We start from the raw sequence: 19,937 nt of genomic DNA, 5'->3' as shown, positions 1-19,937 counted from the left end.
TGTTAGGAGAGTACATTAGCAAAATTAACCGGGATTGTGTGGTCAGGGATGGAAGGAGAAGGAACATTTCAGATGAGACCAAATAAATAGCTGAAGTTAAAAGCAAAGGGAACCGAGTGGAAAGAGAGACTGAGCACTAAGAAGTCTTGGGGGTCAAAGAGAGCTTGTGCACTGAGAAACGCAGAAAAGTCAGCATGGTAAGTGAGTTGTGAGTACGCATAAAAGCAGATCACAACAAAATTACAGTTAAGCAGGGGTCAAATTGTGCAGGTTCTTGTTAAGGACAAGGCTAGGTTAAGGAATTAACTTAAGTGCAATGGAAAGCACTAAAGGGCTTTGTGTGGAGGAGTGACAGGATCTAATTCACATGTATTGATGATGATCAAATGGTTTGGAGGGGGGCAAGAGTGGAAGAAGGGAGACAAGTTACAGGGGATGACAGTAAACTATGCATTTTAATAAACCAATGACTTTTAATAATGGACTTTACTGAGTTATAATTTTCTTATAATAAAATACATGTTTTAAGCATATAGTTAATAGTTTGGTAAGTACATAAACATCTGGTAACCATCAGCAAACTGAGGTATAATTTGCATCATCCTCCTTAAAACTCCCTGTGCCAATTTGCAGCCAATCCCTCTTCCTCTCTCCCAATCCTGATCTGCCTTCTGTAACTACAGCTTAGATTTTATTTGTCTCAAGTGTCTTATGTATGGAACCACACAATATGTACTCTTTTGCATCTACTTTCTTTCTCTTGGCATAATGACTTTGAGATTCATCCATGCGTTGCATGTGGTGGAACTAGCAGTGCCCTGCTCTTCAGTGATGAACAGTACCCCATTGCTTAAATACACCATCATTTGTCCGTCCCTTTACCTGCTCATGGGCATTAGGATTGCTTCCAGTTTGGGGCTAGGAACATTTATATCTTTATGAGGATATATGTTTTAACTCTTATTCAGTAAATACCTAGACGTAGAATTGGTAAGTGGATGTTTAAATTTATAAGAAATAAGCTAACTTTTCCAAAGTGGCTGTACCCATTTTATCCTCCCACCAGCAACATATGGGAGTTGCAGTTGCTCTACATCCTTGCTAACACGTGGTTGACTTAACATTTTAAGTTTTATTTATTCTGCAGGGTGCACAGTAGGATGTCATTATGGTTTTAATTTGATGGCTAACGATTCTGAGCATTTTTCCCTGTATTTACTGGTCATTCATAGATAGGTCTTCCTTTGTAAAGTGTCTGTTCAAGCTTCTAAACCTGGGTTAGGTTACACATTTTATTTTTTTAATATTCTGAATGTAAGTTGATCGTCAAATATGTGTTTCACAAATATTTTCTCCCAGTTTAAGGCTTGCCTTTTCAAATACCTTTTGAAGAGTAGAAGTTTTAAATTTTAATGTAAATTAATTAGGCTTTTCTTCCATGGTTTGTGCTTTTTGAGTCCCATTTTTAAGAATACAAAAACCTTTCCTTATGATAAAGTAACAAAGATTTCCTCGTATGTTTTCTCCCAGGAATTTTATAGTTTTAGGTTTTAACTTTTAGTTGTATGATCCATTTAATTTTTGTATCAGCCGAAGTAAAGCTTGAGGTTCATTTCTGCATATACAAATATCCAAATGGCCCAGCACTATTTGTTGAAAAAAATACTATCTCTCTGCTTGAAAAAATACTATCTCTCTGCATGAAAATACCTCAGCACCTTTGTTAAAAGTCAACTGACTATGCACCTATGTCTCGATTCTCTATTTAAGTTCCACTGTAAATATTTTAGGCTTCACGGGTCACGTGTGATCTCTGTTGCACATTCTTCTTCTTTAAAAAGCCCTTTACTAGTGCGAAAAACTATTCTTTGCCCACTGGCTGAGCAAAAACAGGTTGTAGGCCACAGTTTGCTGACCTCCTCTCTATATGTCTACCTGTATGCCAATATATACTGTCTACAGTGAGCCTGGACATCAGATACTATAATTCTTTCAACTTTGTTCTCTTGTTTTCAAATGTGTTACAGCTATTTTAAGTTCTTTGCATTTCCATAAAAATTGTAGAGTCAGCTTGTCAATTTCTTTAAAAAATGTTAAGATTCTGAGTAAGAATATATCAAATCCACAAACCAATTTGGGAAGAATTATCCTCTTAAGAATATTATATCATCTGGCCAGGTGCAGTGGCTCACACCTGTAAACCCAGCACTTTGGAAGGCCGAGGCAGGTGGATTATGTGATCAGGAGACAGAGACTATCCTGGCTAACACGGTGAAACCCCGTCTCCACTAACAATACAAAAAATTAGCCGGGCGTGGTGGTGGGCACCTGTAGTCCCAGGTACTCAGGAGGCTGAGGGAGAAGAATGGCGGGAACCTGGGAGGCGGAGGTTGCAGTGAGCCGAGATCACACCACTGTACTCTAGCCTAGGCAACAGAAATAAACAAATTAATTAATTAATTAATTAATTAGCTGGGCGTGGTGGCAGGTGCCCATAACCCAGATATTCATGGGGCTGAGGCAGGATAATCGTTTGAATCCAGGAGACAGACACTGCAGTGAGCCAAGATTGCCCCCCTGTACTCCAGCCTTGGGGACACAGCAAGACTCTGTCTCAAATTAAAAAAAAAAAAAAAAAAAAGAATATTGTGTTGTCCGATTCGTGAATGTGGTATATTGTTTTATTTATTCAGGTCTTCTTAAATATCACACAGCAATATTTTCTAGTTTTCAGTGTACAGGTCTTGTACATATTTTGTTCATTTATGTCTAAGTATTCCGTAATATTTTATGCTATTATAAACGTTTTCTTAATTTTGATGTCAATTTTGTTGTTGTTGTTGCTGGTAGGTAAAAAGGCAATGAATTTCTGTATATGACTTTGAGTTCTTGCTAAATTTGCATGCATTAAGATACTAATTCACATTCAGTAGAATGGCCATGTTGGTGTGGATATGGTGATTAGGGAACGCTTCTACACTCCTGGTGGTAATGTAAACTAGTACAGCCACTATGGAACACAGTGTGGAGATTTCTTAAGAACTAAAAGTAGAGCTACCATTTGATCCAGCAATCCCACTAGTTGGTATCTACCCAGAAGAAAAGAAGTCATTATATGAAAAAGATACTTGCACGTGCATGTTTATAGCAGCACAGTTTGCAACTGCAAAATCGTGGAACCAACCCAAATGCCCATCAATGAGTGAATAAAGAAACTGTGTGTGTGTATATATATACGTATATATATACGTGTATATATACCTATAGGTATATACGTATATATGTGTATATATAGGCATATGCATATATATGTGTGTGTATATATAGGTGTATATATATGATGGAATACTCCTCGGTCATGAAAGGGAATGAATGAATGGCATTTGCCGCGACCTGGATGAGATTGGAGACTATTATTATACGTGAAGTAACTCAGGAATGGAAAACCAAACACCGTATGTTCTCACTGATATGTGGGAGCTAAGCTGTGAAGACACAAAGGCATAAGAACGATACAGTGGACTTTGGGGACTTGCAGGGGAAGGGTGGGAGGGGGACGAGGGATAAAAGACTACAAATAGGGTGTAGTGTATACTGCTCGGGTGACTGGTGCACCAGAATCTCACAAAGCACCACTAAACAATGTACTCATGTAACCAAATACCACCTGTATCCAATAACCTATGGAAAAAATAATAATAAAAGCTGTGCTCAAAACATGTTAAAAAAAAAAAAAGTCAAAACCAAACCAGTAACAGCTGATTCTAAAAAAAAAAAAAAAAAAAAAAAAAAAAGATGGCTAGGCTTGGTGTCTCATGCCTGTAATCCCAGCACTTTGGGAGGTCAAGGCGAGCGGATTACCTGAGGTCAGGAGTTTCAGACCAGCCTGGCCAACATGGTGAAACCCTGTCTCTACTAAAAATACAAAAATTAGCCGGGCGTGGTAGCACACACTTGTAATCCCAGCTACTTGGGAGGCTGAGACAGGAAAATTGCTTGAGCCTGGGAGACGGAGGTTACAGCGAGCCGATTTCGTGCCACTGCACTCCAGCCTGGCTGACAGAGTAAGACTCTGTCTCCAAAAAAAAAAAAAAAAAAAAAAAAAGATAATCACAGTTAATCACAGATTGACAAGGACATGTAGAAACTGCAACCGTGACACATTGCTAGTGGGAATATAAATGGTTCAGTCACTTTGGAAAATAGCATGGCAGTTTCTTACAAAGTTAAACACAAATTTGCATATGACCCAGCAATTCCAATACTGTATATCTACCCAAGAGAAATGAAAACATATCTCCACATGAAGACTTACGTGTAAAAGTTTATAGTGGCATTATTCATAAAAGTACAAAAGTAGAAACAATCCAAATGTCTATGAACTCATGTTTGTCCAGGATAAACAAAATGTGATATTATCCATATAATAGAATACTAGACTAGTCAGCAATACAAAGGAACAAGCTATTGATACATGTGAAATCATGGATGAACCTCAAAAATGATATGCTACGTGAAAGAAGCCAGACACAAAAGACTGTATGTTTTATGATCCCAATTATATTAAATATTAAGAAAATAAAGTCTATAGAGACAGAAAGTAGATTAGTGGTTGCCAGGGGCTTCGACTACAAATGGGTACAGGGATCTTTTTGGAGTAATGGAAGTATTCTGAAACTGGATTGTGGTGATGGTTACAGAACTCTACACATTTACTGATGATTACTGAATTATACACTTAAACTGAGTGGATTTTATGGTATGTAGATTTTATCTTCATAAAGTTGTCACAGAAAGCCTAATGGTAAGTGAACAGTGAGTTTGCAGAATGTACATGCAGAATAGTTCAACATGAATACATGGTCTAGATACACATCCACATCAGATATACTCATTGTATCTGGGGAAGGAGAGAAAGAATAGGTCTGAGGAGGAGAACATAGGGGACTTTAACTTCATTTATAATGCTTCAAACAAAAACAAACATAAGACAAAAAGTTAACATTTGTCCATTTTGGGTGGTAGGTATATGAGTTTTCCCTAAATTATTTTTTGTATTCTCCTATATTTTCTTCAAGACCAAAATTAAAGAACCAAAAAGCAAATGTAAATGATTACCTAGTTCCTTCATTAATTTTAATTCCTTTATGGCTTTAATTCGAATATCAAATACCATCTGAAATAGAGAAATAAAATAATGACTAAGTTGTAAAAAATGGGAGGAGATGAAGATGAGGATTGTCACTGTGTGCATAAACAAATTATTTGAGATATTAATTACCTGACATTTAGTAGTTTTTGCCTACTTAAAATTTTTCCATCCCTGAAATTTTTTTATAAGATCAAAAGCAAAAACTTAGATCTTCACAGTTAAGTTTTTACCAAATGGATGTTAATTGGAACAGAAAGGACACCTACAGAAAACTAAAGAAACAATTGTAGCTGAAAGGCAATAAGCTGACAAACCACTAACTTTTCTCATGAAAGCAAACAAAATAAACTCAGGGCAATCACATTTCTCTATGTCAGGAATGATGAATGTGGGGCCAGTAAGCATAAATAAAAATGTATACTATCAGCCCGAGAGCACTATTTAAAATTGCTGTTTAAATGACTTTATTTTAGATTCTTTCCCTTTTTCAGTTTAACCTAATTTTCTCCAGGATATAAAATCTTGGAAATTTAGGAGTGAAACTGATGTCAGACAATCTATCCTCCCACAGTACCCCACATTGTAAAAAGAAGAAACAGAACGAGTCATAAAGGACTTCACCAAAGTCTCTCACTTAGGATCAAGGTACTAGATCTTCTGAACTTTAGTGTATTCATCTTAGTGTATAAATATTAACACACTTTAAGATATTATAATATTTATATAAAAGAAAACAATATTCTAGTAAGTTTCAACTTGTTATAGAAAAAAAACCCATAATGAATTGAGACTACATAAATATAAAAAGGTATTTCCTGAGATGATGTTTAAGGAAACTAGTCTTCAAATGGAGAACTAAAAGAGTTCCTTTTAAGAACACCTGGCTTTACAGAAAAACAGAGTATAATGTAAAACCATTTAAGATAAATTTTAAAAACAGAAGTCCACAACACAAAACCAAAACACATGTATACTTGGTTTAAAAAAATACAGAAAAGACCCTTGAAAATAGCATTTTCAAGGAAGCCAGAGAAGTCCATGAACTAACTAAATAAGTAACTCCCACATTCTAATTCTAGGCTTTGGAGGAAACTTTAAAAGGCACGTATTTTCTTGAAATATGCTAACAGCCAACTAACATAGGTAAACAAGCAATAATCAAATGTTAAATAAAAAGCTAACTTCCTACGATTTGAAGTCTCTTGAGACAACTGTTCTGAAAGAGTAAGGTATTGTTTTCTAAATAAAATTCTGTTAACTGAAAATCTATCAGCCAACCTTTAATTATATTCTACTCACTGTGTTAACAGTTGCTGATATTTTAACCTGCTTCTCTTCAGAGTCTAACTGGCATAAATTTTTAACATGGAGCCAGTCAATCTCATTCATACTAGTGACCCATTTCTCTTCCTTGGTCAACAAGCTGTAGGTAAAGAAAAGATCAGAAATTAATACCTTTCCTTAGGCATCACTTCCAAAGCTCTGCATGTGTCACTTAATGTGACTAATTAGAGGTGACCAGTTCTACTGAGTCGTCTCTATGGTAAGTGGGCTATCTTGGCAGGGTAATGTTAGGCAGTAGTCTACAGGGTCTATATTCATGACTCCATTTATTCTTGGATTTTCTCACATAATTTGTTGCCACATTTTTCCACAGAGAACTTCCATAAGTAAACAATCAGTTGCTGACTTCTGCCTGCACCCTGTAATCACTAGGGGAGCTTTAAAACAGCGCCTATGCCAGGAGCCTACCCCACCTGATCTAGATTTCGTTTAACAACAGGGCAGCCATGTGTAGTCTGTAGACTGACACTGCACAAAAGGGCCACGTCTAAGGAGTGTCACACATGGCACATACATCGTATACTGAATTTTTGAGAGTTTTGTTTTATAAAAGCAGCCGGCAGTAGAGTATCTTGTTCTAACATTTTCCTACAGATAGTAGTAAAGGGTCCTGAAGAGGTGCCTTCTTTCTAATTCACACAGAAGCACTAATGGGCTTGCAGAAGTCCTCTTCGGGAATGTGTCTCCGAGCTCTGAAACATAATTCTACTCTTTATTGCAGTTATTCCATTCTGAGCTCCCACCTTAAGCTAGCAATCCCAAATACAAAGTTTGAAGCACAAGATGTTCCATGAAGACTACCTTAAAAGAGTGAAAAACCGTATGATAATCATGACAATGACTGCATTAACTAAAAAACATTTAGCACTTACTGTGTGTACTTTGTAAGCACTTAACTCTTTCAATCCTCTCAACTCTATGAAGCTGGCACTAGTTATTATCCCCATTTTACAGACAAGAAGACTGAGCAGAGAAAGACGAAATACCTTGCCCAAGGTCCCATTACATCCTACTGACTTGCCTAGGAGCACAGTTAGGCAAACTACATAGATTACTATGTAGCCATTCAAGGCAGTTTATAAAGAGTCTACAAATCTCAAGGTTGGGCAGGGGGGATGGAAAGCAAGATACATCTACAAAATAATCATTATTAGGTTTAAAAAGAAAGGCACCCAAATGCTAACAGTGATTAACAGTGCATGGTGAGAAGAGGGATTTCCCCAGTCCCAGTAAATGTATACTGCCTTTTATAAAGGAAATACAGTTCTTATAAACAAGGTGGAGAATGTCTGAGAAACCCCTGTCCAAAAGAGTAACAGTGGTAAGTGCACTACGAAATAAACAGTCCGTAAGTGCTCTGCGTCAAAGCCACTATAAATAATGATACAGAGGTCCTGCAATCTAAGTAAATTTGTAGCACTGAGAAAACAGGGAACTTGAAATCTTCAATATATGGAAATATTGCAGCTACAGTGTATGACACATTGACTACAGCAAAGTACTATCACAGACACAGATGACAAAAAGACAGATGTAGCTTTAAATGTGACCGCAGGATTCATGGGGGTAATTCGCCAGGTAACTGCTCTATTTGGGCAACTGGGCTCTCAAGAGTCACAGAAGGGATTATAAGGAAACCATGAGGCCGGACGCGGTGGCTCAAGCCTGTAATCCCAGCACTTTGGGAGGCCGAGACGGGCGGATCACGAGGTCAGGAGATCGAGACCATCCTGGCTAACATGGTGAAACCCCATCTCTACTAAAAAATACAAAAAACTAGCCGGGTGAGGTGGCGGGCGCCTGTAGTCCCAGCTACTCGGGAGGCTGAGGCAGGAGAATGGCGTAAACCCGGGAGGCGGAGCTTGCAGGGAGCTGAGATCCAGCCACTGCACTCCAGCCTGGGCGACAGAGTGAGACTCCGTCTCAAAAAAAAAAAAAAAAAAAAAAAAAGGACACCGTGAGTCATCTTATGGGTCTCCTGAAACAAAATATCCAGAAACAATTTAGCCATAATGTTTATACCTTCTTCAGGAAGATTTTCAGGAATTTTCTCTGCGAGAATGTTCCTTCGGTTTTATAACCAGCGCTAATCAGAATTCACTTGATAACTTGCATTATAGCCAACTAATTGATACTCTATATAGTCTAGAAAATCAGGGATACTTACATTATTTTCTCACCACATTTACCGAAAGTCCCTTTACAAAACATCATTTTTTTCTCTAAGTTATATAACCTACAACATTCGTGTATACAGTATTTAGAACATAATGTCTAGAAATAAAGAAACATTCAACCCTTGTCACTAAAATAAAGCTTTAGAGTTCTGCTGGGTGGTATTGTAATTAAAATGACTTTTAGAAATCCTTTTTCTCCTGTTAGCGAGTTACCTGTTATCATCATGAGAATCCTGAATTAAAACTGAGCTTCCATTTCCGAGCCCTTGCTCCCTGAACGTCTTCCTCATGTCTTCCTTGGAGATGGCCATCCAACCCTCCCCACCTGGGCATCCAGCACTGTTGATGAAGATGACACCTGCTGGGATTGCTAAGGCTGTGAGGACAGTGCCCACTTCTGCATTAGATGGAAAGACATGTGGAGATTCTATCACCTGGCAACACTTTTCTCCTTCACTGCTTGTGTCCAGATGAAGAACATTTAAAAGCAGAGGTTCGCAGTCAATACCTGTTTGAATGTGGACTCCACCAACCTGCAATCATATCAAGAAAACCATTAGTACAGTTGATACTTGCCAACATTGTCAACATAACATGGTAAAAGATTACTCTTAGAGAACAACCCTCATTTTTTCCAAGTAAAATAAAATTTTCACAAATGTCTGTTAAGCATCAAAGGAACAACTTCAGATCTTTTGAAACTTTCTTATCTACCTTTTATTTTTTTAGAAGTAATCTATGATAGACTGGAGATAGAGATTTATGAGTTATCATGGGTGGTGATGAAGCCAGATTGGCCAAGGTCAGTTCACAGAGTGGCTGAAGTGTTCCTGACCGCCTCCTAGAGATGGAAAATTCACTGTCCACCTCCAAACCACCCCAACGACTCCCCAAGTCAGTATAGATCCTCACTCTTCTAAATTCCCATAGGCACTATGCACAGACCCCTACTCCAGCATGTATGGTGCAGTTCTTCACACAATGAGGGCCTAAAAGGACACAGATCAACTGACTGGCCTTTGACCTAGCATCTGACACACAACCTGGTTAACGGAGGCACTCAAGAAATGTCTCCTTGACGTACAACTAGCACTGATTGTCTAACATTTATCAAGCATTTCAGTAGTTTTCTAATATCTAATTGCCCTCACATAGGCTGAATAAAATTTCATTACAATGACTTTTTTTTTGAGATAGAGTCTTGCCCTGTCACCCAGGCTGGAGTCCAGTGGTATAATCTCAGCTCACTGCAACCTCTACTTTCCGGGTTCAAGCGATTCTCCTGCCTCAACCTCCCAAGTCACTGGGACTACAGGCATACGCCACCATGCCCGGCTAATTTTTGTATTTTTCGTAGAGATGGGGTTTCACCATGTTGGCCAGGCTGGTCTTGAATTCCTGACCTCAGGTGATCTGCCTGCCTCACCCTCCCAAAGTACTGGGATTACAGGCATGAGCCACTGTGCCCAGCCATTACAACTTTTAAAACATCCAAAATTATCACAAATATTTCTTCAGCAATTTTTTTTTACCTCCACCCCATTCCACACAAAGATGTCTTCTCCATCAGCAATTTCAGTTTCACACAGTGTCAGTTCATCCCCTAGAAAGAGATCACCAGTGAGACCATTCATCACGACCATCAGAAATGACTGAGCTAAAGAAAGAGCTGAGACAAATATTTGTTTGAAAAAATATTTTCACTAAGGAAAAATTTAAAAAGTAGTAATTATTTTTATTCTATTGATATGATTTCATTTCGTAATTTTTCTTTAAAATGTTGTTACAAAAGCTTTGTGAGCATGGTGGCAGGACAAAAGAGATAATCCAAAGGTCAAGTGTACTTGAGGCGCATGACACTGGAAACAGGAGTTAGGCTTAGGTATGGAATGGTCCCAGCTCCACTGATACGTCCATAACAACAAGCTGTATGTCTTTGTGAGCTTCAAGTCTCTCAGCTCAGTTTTTTCATTTATGAAATGGGGATAAAAGAATTTTATGAAAATCAAGTGAGATAATTAACATAAAACACTTATTACAGATTTTAGCCCAAATCAGACGTTACTGCCGCTACTGTTAATTCTCACTGTTTTGCTGCTATTTAAAGGAAGTAAATGCTTTCAAACTCCCAAAGTATTTCTTGTTTTACTACAAAATCTGAAGCTGAGAGTTGGGCAGAAAATCAAGTCATATAAATATGATTCAGATGGTTTGAAACCATGTTGCTCAACAATATGTGTCAATATAAAAATTCTAAAGCTTTTCAAGAAATTTTTAGTAGGGTAGCCTTAATTTGAGAAAAAATAAAATGTTTCCATGTTAGAAGAATTTCACACATTATATAAACTGTATACATTAAAACTCGGATATGTTATTTCTTTTGGAAAACTTACAGTGTGAAGATAATCTACTTAGTTAAGCAAGTAGTAGGTGGGGAAGGACTGACAAGGAACAGAAAATCACAGATGAGCCAGACAAAAATGTAGATATATAAGAGTGAGTTGCTATGTTTTCATATTTATCTTACCGCCAAGTGTCTGGTAAATGTGAAGTCCTGCTGGTACAAGCTTTGCAACACTAAGAACCATGTCTCCTTCCCAAAATTCTAACAGCTGAAGAATATTAATGAAAGAAAAGAGAACATTGAAAAGTGACACATACATATCACCTTTCCAGGTTACTGTATCAACTTACATAAGAAGATGACACAAAGAGCTAGCAAATGAATACTCTCACCCCCAGCCAACACCGCAAACTTGAAAAGAAGGCATCACTTGTTAAATTAGTCAAATCCAAAGATGGCTAATCTCCTCCATTCCTGAGTGAAGAATTCCGGCATACACAAAGGGCACAACCACCATCTAAACAATTCTGCTTAATATATATGAAGAGCACTTTTCTCAGAAAGCAAGTTGATGAGCATGCCAGCCTAGGAATTTTAACTCAAAAGAGCAAGACTAATTTGTGGAATTAGCAATGTTGAGGGAAATGCAGTCCTGACTCTAGCACACACTCATCTTCTAGTTGCTTGAAAGGAATGTCTCCCATTGCAAATTTATAAAGGTGCATTACCAGTTTACTTAATAGATCACCAGGGCTTTGTTCTTTACATTTCTAGATCTGAGAGTCTGAGCACTGTGGCAAGATCACCAAAATAATATCACCATAAAAATCATTCCTATCTAGTCATTCTCTACAATACTATAAGGTATTTTCTTAAAAAGAAATTTCTTATTTACAAGCTATTAGTTTGCTGTGAACTAAGTTTCCTAGCCTCTTGTCAGTAGCTTCCTTGTAAGAGAATAGTTAGTAGGGATATACATTTAAAACACCAAAAAGCACAGACTGGAGTGTACCTCACACTTACAAAGTAAATAAGATCCTTTCCATTTAAAATATCCCCCTAGATAGGTTCAGATTCCCACATCCACCTGTATCAACAATGCTAGAATTGGCTCAGAAATAAATTTCTAATGAAAAAGTTCAGAAAGATTAGACAATTTTAGAAATCCTGACACTGATCTCGTGTTTAAGTAACTTCAAATCAACTAAGGTTAAAAGGGAAATTGCTTTGCTTTTCTTAGCAGAAGAAAATTGAAAGAAAGCTAACAGTTTTGGTGAGTAATAGGATTTTTCAGAAAATTCATTAAACTAATTTCTGGGAAAAAACACAAAAAGCTAACATTTTCTATCTCCCTTTTCCTTGATCAGAAAGTAGTGTGGAGCAGGAGTGTGATTAGGAGGAAAACACCCTAGACGAAGAGTAAGGAGACCAGGGATGGAGTCCCAGCTCCATCAACTAGGTTTAGGACCATAGGCAAGACATCGAGTCTCTTTAAATCACACTGCCTCGTCTTCAAAATGGGGCTAATGTGTCTTCATGAGATTAAAGAACCAAATCACATAATTTATATGAAAGCAGTGTAAGTAAAATAAAGAACACTGCTGTTACTATTATCATCATTAAAACATACCTTGAAAATGACTTGGAGACTACAGCACTGTTTTTACTCTAGACTAATAGATACTTTCCTTCACTTAAGAGTATTATTAATAAATACTGTTCTACACTACAGGGTACAAAGTTAGTTGCTTTTACTTGTTCAGTAGTTCTCAGTTTTAAACAACATGCTCATCTTTCTTTTCGCTCTCTTTGAAAGGCAATTTGCTTTCACTTATTTTCTAAAAAAGAGACAACTTCATACTCTTTCTTCCCCTCAAATAAAATGTACCAGCCTGATGGTCCACCTGAAAAGCTGCTGGTAGGGGCTGTGGAGAAAAGCCTCCTAAAAGACTTAGAAGATCTGGGTCACCCCTCTGTGAAGTGGCAGATGTCAGGTCTTCCTAAGCAGCTTTGAAAAATAAAGTTGTATCCTAAACAGAATGAAATAGACAGTCTAGCTGGAAATGGTCCTTGATGTCTAAATTAAGAGGAAGTAAGGCTGTATTACCTGAAATATTGACTGCCGGAGATCTCCTAAAGTTTTTCTTTTATCAAAGGTCAAATCCCACACGCTTTCTGTTTGAGAGACTACTGGGTGCAGAGCCCCATTGAAGAAATGGTACTGAGGGCCCAGGTGAAGATGCAATTCCAAAGTATTGTTTGCAGAATCACATTCTGCCCTTTAAAGAGGCACAAAAATACATAAATACTGTGTTTTTGTAACAGACACTGTGTTTATCTCAAACCAAAGATATCTGGCTTACAATACAATTAAGTTCTCCATCCCACCTAAGTAACAATTTTTCTTCTATGAGCCACAATTAGTCACTTTAGTTTTTCAGTCAACAGCAAAAATTCAGTTCTGTCACCATGAATTCCAAGAGAAAACCGTTTTAACGTGGGCGGCAATGTTAAATCCATTTCTCTGAACAAAGGCTGACACCTGAAATCTTGTAATTCTGAGATTATATTATAGTTATGAACAAAATGCTAGAGACCTGCTTACATAATTGTGTTAAGTAGCAGATTTACTTCTATGTCATCTATCATCCTTATTTCCACTAGATTTTGCACACTTTTTTTTTAGACAGAGTCTCACTGTGTTACCCATGCTGGAGTGCAGTGGTGCCATCCTGGCTCACTGCAACCTCCACCTCCTAGGTTCAAGCAATTCTCCTGCCTCAGTCTCCTGAGTAGCTGGGATTACATGTGTGTGCCACCACACCTGGCTAATTTTTATATTTTTCGTAGAGATGGGGTTTCATCATGTTGACCAGGCTCGTCTTGAACTCCTGACCTCAGGTGATCCGCCTGCCTCAGCCTCCTAAAGTGCTGGGATTGCAGGTGTGAGGCACTACGACTGGTCCCACGACATATTTGAAGCCAGTAGCATGAACCTCCTGAGACCACGTTATCCAGGCTAAAAGTCCTTGGCAGCAGCCTGGTGTCGGCTGCTCTTCTCTGAATGCATTCAGCTGACTCGAAGCCAGCACAAAACACAGGTAGGGTCTGACCAATGTGGAGCTGGAACGAAGCTTATCACACAACTCAGGTACTTCAGGACACTTCAGTGAACATGGTCAGAGAGCACAACCACATGAAAGACCTTACTGCGGGCTGACGACAACCCCTCGGGCTTTTTTTTTTTTTTTTAAATAACAACTGCTGGCCGGGCGCGGTGGCTCAAGCCTGTAATCCCAGCACTTTGGGAGGCCGAGACGGGCGGATCATGAGGTCAGGAGTTTGAGACCATCCTGGCTAACACGGTGAAACCCCGTCTCTACTAAAAAATACAAAAAGCTAGCCGGGTGAGGTGGCGGGCACCTGTAGTCCCAGCTACTCGAGAGGCTGAGGCAGGAGAATGGCGTAAACCCAGGAGGTGGAGCTTGCAGTGAGCTGAGATCCGGCCACTGCACTCCAGCCCGGGCGACAGAGCAAGACTCCGTCTCAAAAAAAAAAAAAACCAAAAAAATACAAAAAAAAACAACTGCTAGTCCAGACCACAGACCACTCATGCAGGTTATTTTTTAGACTTACGATATTTCACTCTGTTAAGTTTTAATCTTTTTGGTATCTTGGTTTTTGTTGTTTCTTTGCTCTTGTGTCATTCACTGTACTTTTCTCCCCCCAGCTCCAAGCCAGTGATAAAAATGTCAAATATACCCTGTCATATAATTAGGCATTTGGGTCCACAAGGAGATCATGGGAACATCTATTTTCCTAACCCAATACCCAATTTACTCTAACAGAGCACAAATAAAGAAGCAGCTCTTCAGAGTCAAATGGTTCTCGCAAACCATCTCTTAAAGTAAGAATCCATTATAGGCTTTTCCCCAAGATCAGCATTCGATTCAATAGGTTATAGAATCCATATTTCCATCCTTTTGAAAATCTGCCCACCTCTGAGCCTCTCTCACTACATGCCAGTTCGCTACAACTACTTACCCATGAGGGGTGATTTTCATGGCAGGCTCTCTTTGGACCCAAGGAAATAATCTGGCCAGGCTAGGATACAATTCATTTAGCCCAACTATGTGCTCACTGATTTCTCTAGTCGTCTTAGGCTTCAATCCCTACCTAGCAATGGCCGTTTTATATGTCACTGTTTAATTCATTCTCACACATAAGGGATCATTTCAAAGTTAAAGCTACCCTCACTATAAAAATTCAGCAGCCAGCCAGACACTTGCATTAACTAGTTGACTATTTCTTTTTCTTGTTAATTTTCATTATTGAATGCTTAAGGCCTAAATTAGATCTTTATTCTCCAGAAATACTAGTCAAACTCTAAAAGCAATTTATAATTACCTTTTGGTTTGCAGTTCAATGTTAGCTGCATCCATTTCATTCAGTAAATGACATGGAACCCCGTATCTTGGATTAGCTCGAGCTGTGAACAAAATTTTTCATTAACTTGTGTTGGCTAAATGAAATCTGGTTGCTGGAAGAGGTAGCATGAAGACTAGAAAGGACTGTCCTGGGAGCTAGGAAAGTTGCTAATAATTTGCTGTGTGAGTACGAATTTTCTCAGGATCTCAGTTTTCCCATCTGAAACATGAAAAAGTTAGAACAAATGAAAAGTAAATAGTTCTTTAAGATAAGCTAGAAGAATTCAATTTTTTTTCAACTCTTTTAAGTATACTTTTCAAAAAGAACACCCAGATTTTCATCTTTTTCTTTTTTCTTCTTCTTTTCTTTATTTTTTTGAGACACAGTCTCACTTTGTCGCCCAGGCTGGAGGGCAGTGGCGTAATCTCAGCTCACTGCAACCTCTGCCTCCCAGGTTCAAGCAAGTCTCGTGCCTCAGCCTCCGAGTAGCTGTGATTACAGGCTTGTGCCACCATGCCTGGCTAATTTTTGTATTTTTAGCAGAGACAGGATTGCAGCATGTTGCCCTGGCTGGTTTTGAACTCCTGGCCTCAAGTGATCCGCCCGCCTCAGCCTCCCAATGTGCTGAGATTACAGGCGTGATCCACCATGCCTGGCCTCAGATTTTCATCTTGATTACAAATACAACAACTGACTACTGTAAAAATTCTGGAATTTTTTTAAGTGTAAAAGAAATAGATGCTGCTCATAATTTCACTCCCAAGACAGACAGACAGACACACACACACCCCCACACACAAACACAATTTCAAAAACTGGGATCATATTCAACAAATCTGTTTTCATTTCATACACTGTATTTTCCAAAGTCTTAAATAAATGATTGCATAGTAGTCCATTCAATAAGTAGCATAATTAACCTAACCAATCTTTTTCTGTTAGACATTAAGGTGATTTCCAATTAATCACTACTTTAAAATAGTAGGAACAATAAACATCTTTGAGCATCAATATTCATAGACAGTTCTGATTACTTCAAGACAAACTTGTGAAAGTAGATTACTAGTTTAAAGGGTATGACATTTTCTAGGCTTTTAAATACACGTACTCAAACTGATCATATTCCATACTTACCAACTCTGGAAGAAATGTCAACTATTGAGACCCAAGAGTCACGGAAATAGTATCTGACTTGGTGGGGCATCTCACTAATGTTCACCTCATTGCCATTCTTCTTCTTCTTCTTCTTTTTCGATTACAGGTTAAATTGAAAATTTTTGAAACATAGGAATCTTTCTTTTATAAATTACTTATTTATATTCTTTCCCCAACTTACTACTGAGCACAATGAAATATATGTAAGCGCACTCTACAGATAGGGGAAATTAATTTGTCATATATTTTACTGTTTTCCATTAGCTTGTCATTTGCCTTTTAATTCTGTTTAAGGGTTATATAGCATCACTTTTCCCTAGTTTTTTTCTTTCTTTGCTTTTATGCTCAGAAAGGTTTTCTTTACCTTAAAATATTTATATTTTACACATTTTACGATTCCTTAACATAAATATTAAAGGAACTATAATTTCATTTAAGTGATTTGTATAACAAAGAAAAATGGCTTAATTATTTCCCTAGCAAATAACCAACTTCCCAGTTGTATTTATCGAGTAATTCACGCCCTTCCTTCCCCAAAATATCTGAAGAGCTACCTTACCATGGATTAAAACACAAATATGCTTAGATCAACTCCTGGGTTTACTGCTCTTTTTCAATGATCTGTCTACCTTTTTGCATTACCACTACACTGTCTACATCGCTATAACTTTATAAATACGTTTTTACTGATACAGCAAATTCTCCCTCAGTCATCTCTTCTTCAGTTTTTATTACTTTATTTCTCTAGGTGAATTTTAGAATCATTTCATAAAGTTCTATCCCTTCATTCCCAAAAAAGTACATCGAGATCTTTGTTCAATTCCTAAGCTAACAAGAGAACTGTCACTGAGTACATATTCCAATTATGTACACACTAAAATTAAATTCTATGAAAAAGACTAATACTCCATTTGAAGATATTCTTTTTCTGATAATATATATTTCTATAACTGTGAATTCTGATACACAATATTTTTACCAGAACCATTTCCGTATCTTTTTTTCCTCCCAGAAAAATACAAAGCCTTTTTGATTAACAGCATAGTTATGTAACTGTTTTCGATCTGGAAAGTTAATTTCCTTTGATTCACATGCAAATTAGTAACTGCTTTATTTTTATTCTTTATAAAAACGACAGTTATTCTCATTCTCTAAGAACAATATTCTCATCTCTAATAATAGATATGTCTCAATCTATAAAGCTTTCCTCATTAGAGTTTTTAACTTTTGAGCAGACTTTGAGAAGTGATCAAAAAATCTTACTAGGCCTTATGCCTGTAATCCTAGCGAGGCAGGAGAATAAGGTCTGGAGACAGGGAACCTAAGGCTGTTTCACCGACTTCCTAGAAATAAATTGAAAGGAAAACCCTAACTTTCCATGCCTAAGTAACAAAAGGACCAGAGGCTACTCCCTTTGATCTTTTCTGCGCACACATAGGAAATTGGGTGACCCCAACAAATCAGACTGTGGGTGGAGTCTTTGTTTGCAACTTTTGCAACCACTTCAGCCTCTGAATGTTTGCGGTTGGCAACTAATAAGACAGAAACAAATCGGACTGATTGCCCGTAGGGTCTTCGTTTGCAAGTTTGCAACTTCCCTCCAGCCTTTGAATGGGTGTTGCCCCCAACCAATCAGACTGATAGCCGACTATGTCTTTGTTTGCATGGAAGTAGAACTTTGTAACTTCACCCTAGCCTCTGATTGGTTGCAGAAAGCAACCAATCAGATGTTTGCACATGAGAGTGACTTTTGTAACTTCACTTCAGCCTCTGGTTAGCTGCTTTCTGCAACCAATCAGACTGACTGTGGGTTACCAATTCATTTACATGAGATGAGCATGAAGTGGCCAATGGGAAACTTCTAGGAGGCATTTGGACCCAAGAAGATTCTGTATCTGGGTCCTTGAGCCGCTGCTCAGGCTGCTCCCACACTGTGGAGTGTAGTTTCGTTTTCAATACATTCCTGCTTTTGTTCTTTCGTTGCTTCATTCTTTGCATTGCTGTGTGTTTTGTCCAATTCTTTGTTAGAAATGCCAAGAACCTGGACAACTTGCAGTCATGACCCTCTACCAATGACATCAGCACTTTGGGAGGCTGAGGTGTGAGCATCATTTGAGGCCAGGAGTTTGAGACCAACCTGGGCAACATAGCAAGACCCTGTCTCTAAAAAAATGAAAAAATTAGCCAGGTGTGGCAGCATGTGCTTGTAGGCCTAGCTACTTGTAGGCCTAGCTTGTAGGCCTAGCTACTAAGGGAAGAGAATCACTTGAGCCCAGGAATTAGAGGCTACAGTGAACAATCATGCCACTGCACTCCAGCCTGGATGACAGAGTGAGGTTGCATCTCTAAAAATAAATAAATGAATAAACACACAAAAGGTCTTATTGAGAAACAGGAAAATAAAGGAGAAAATATGAAAATATATAAATAAAGGATAAATAATAGAAATAAAATATATAAATAAACATAAAGGAGAAGATATAAAAGAATCAGGAAAATAAAGAAGATATAAAAATAAGACCAAGGCCACTTAAAATTCAAAGGCAACATATGGCTGAATGACAGAGCCAAGCCTGAGTACATGGCAATCGCGCTCAAGTTTGCCAACACAAGAAGGTTTTATGCTATCCAAGGAAATCCAATTCTGAAAATGTAATGATGAGCTTACATTATTACAGGGTAGAAAATTAAAGAGAAGTATATAATCTTTATAAAATGACAAATTGTTAGATTTCATTTGGCATAATGTTCTTGTTAGCTTTAAAATATTTTAAGTTGTTCCAAGAGTAAACCTTTTTTTAAAAGAATAAAAACTCAAATAGCATTCCATGTTTATCTTCTAAAGCCATTAACTGAAATAAATAGGAACATTTTTCTTTCCATACCTTCAGGGGGTCTCTGCAACTGGGATTTCCGATAAAACAACATGTAGGCACTTTCTTTACCCTGAAATTGCTGTTCAATATCCTTTTCCCTGATTGGCTGGACTTTAGAATCATTTATATCAAACCAGTGGGGACAGGAGATGCTACTGTTTAAACCTGGGGATTCTGGAGGAAGCGTCTCGAAAATTTGCTGGTCATTCCTTTGGAAATCAGACTCAGCCTGGAGAGAACCATTCTTCAAGAGACGAACTATACTTTCATCTGAACTGAGTAGAAATATCTGAGAATGGAGCTGTAAGAACTACACAGAAAAAAACAAACAAACAAAAAATGCGAAGTTAATTATTCAAACAAAAATTAGACGTGATTAAAAAATGTTTTCTTCCCTTCTGTGATTAGATCGTTTAACTTCATCTTTATTTTTGACCTGGCCAGCTAGGGAGGAAAACCCA

At 37.9% G+C, this 19,937-nt stretch overlaps 1 protein-coding gene across 1 annotated transcript in view; it reads right to left on the bottom strand.

The window, feature by feature from the left end:
- The window catches only part of USP40 (ubiquitin specific peptidase 40), a 100,831-nt gene that overhangs the window by 42,946 nt on the left and 37,948 nt on the right, over window positions 1–19,937 (bottom strand). Inside the window, exons 11-18 of the mRNA XM_030916697.1 lie at window positions 19,486–19,786; window positions 15,425–15,506; window positions 13,125–13,296; window positions 11,201–11,285; window positions 10,206–10,276; window positions 8,887–9,206; window positions 6,452–6,575; window positions 5,119–5,176 (exon numbers count right to left, since the gene is read on the bottom strand). Of these exons, the coding sequence (XP_030772557.1) occupies window positions 5,119–5,176; window positions 6,452–6,575; window positions 8,887–9,206; window positions 10,206–10,276; window positions 11,201–11,285; window positions 13,125–13,296; window positions 15,425–15,506; window positions 19,486–19,786 (1,213 nt within the window). The remainder of the gene's footprint in view (window positions 1–5,118; window positions 5,177–6,451; window positions 6,576–8,886; window positions 9,207–10,205; window positions 10,277–11,200; window positions 11,286–13,124; window positions 13,297–15,424; window positions 15,507–19,485; window positions 19,787–19,937) is intronic.

Source organism: Rhinopithecus roxellana, chromosome 14 (genome assembly GCF_007565055.1).
Source record: "Rhinopithecus roxellana isolate Shanxi Qingling chromosome 14, ASM756505v1, whole genome shotgun sequence".
NCBI classification, from domain to species: Eukaryota; Metazoa; Chordata; class Mammalia; order Primates; family Cercopithecidae; genus Rhinopithecus; species Rhinopithecus roxellana.
The sequence above is the reverse complement of the archived record's forward strand: the minus strand, read 5'-3'. Positions and strand labels throughout refer to the sequence as shown.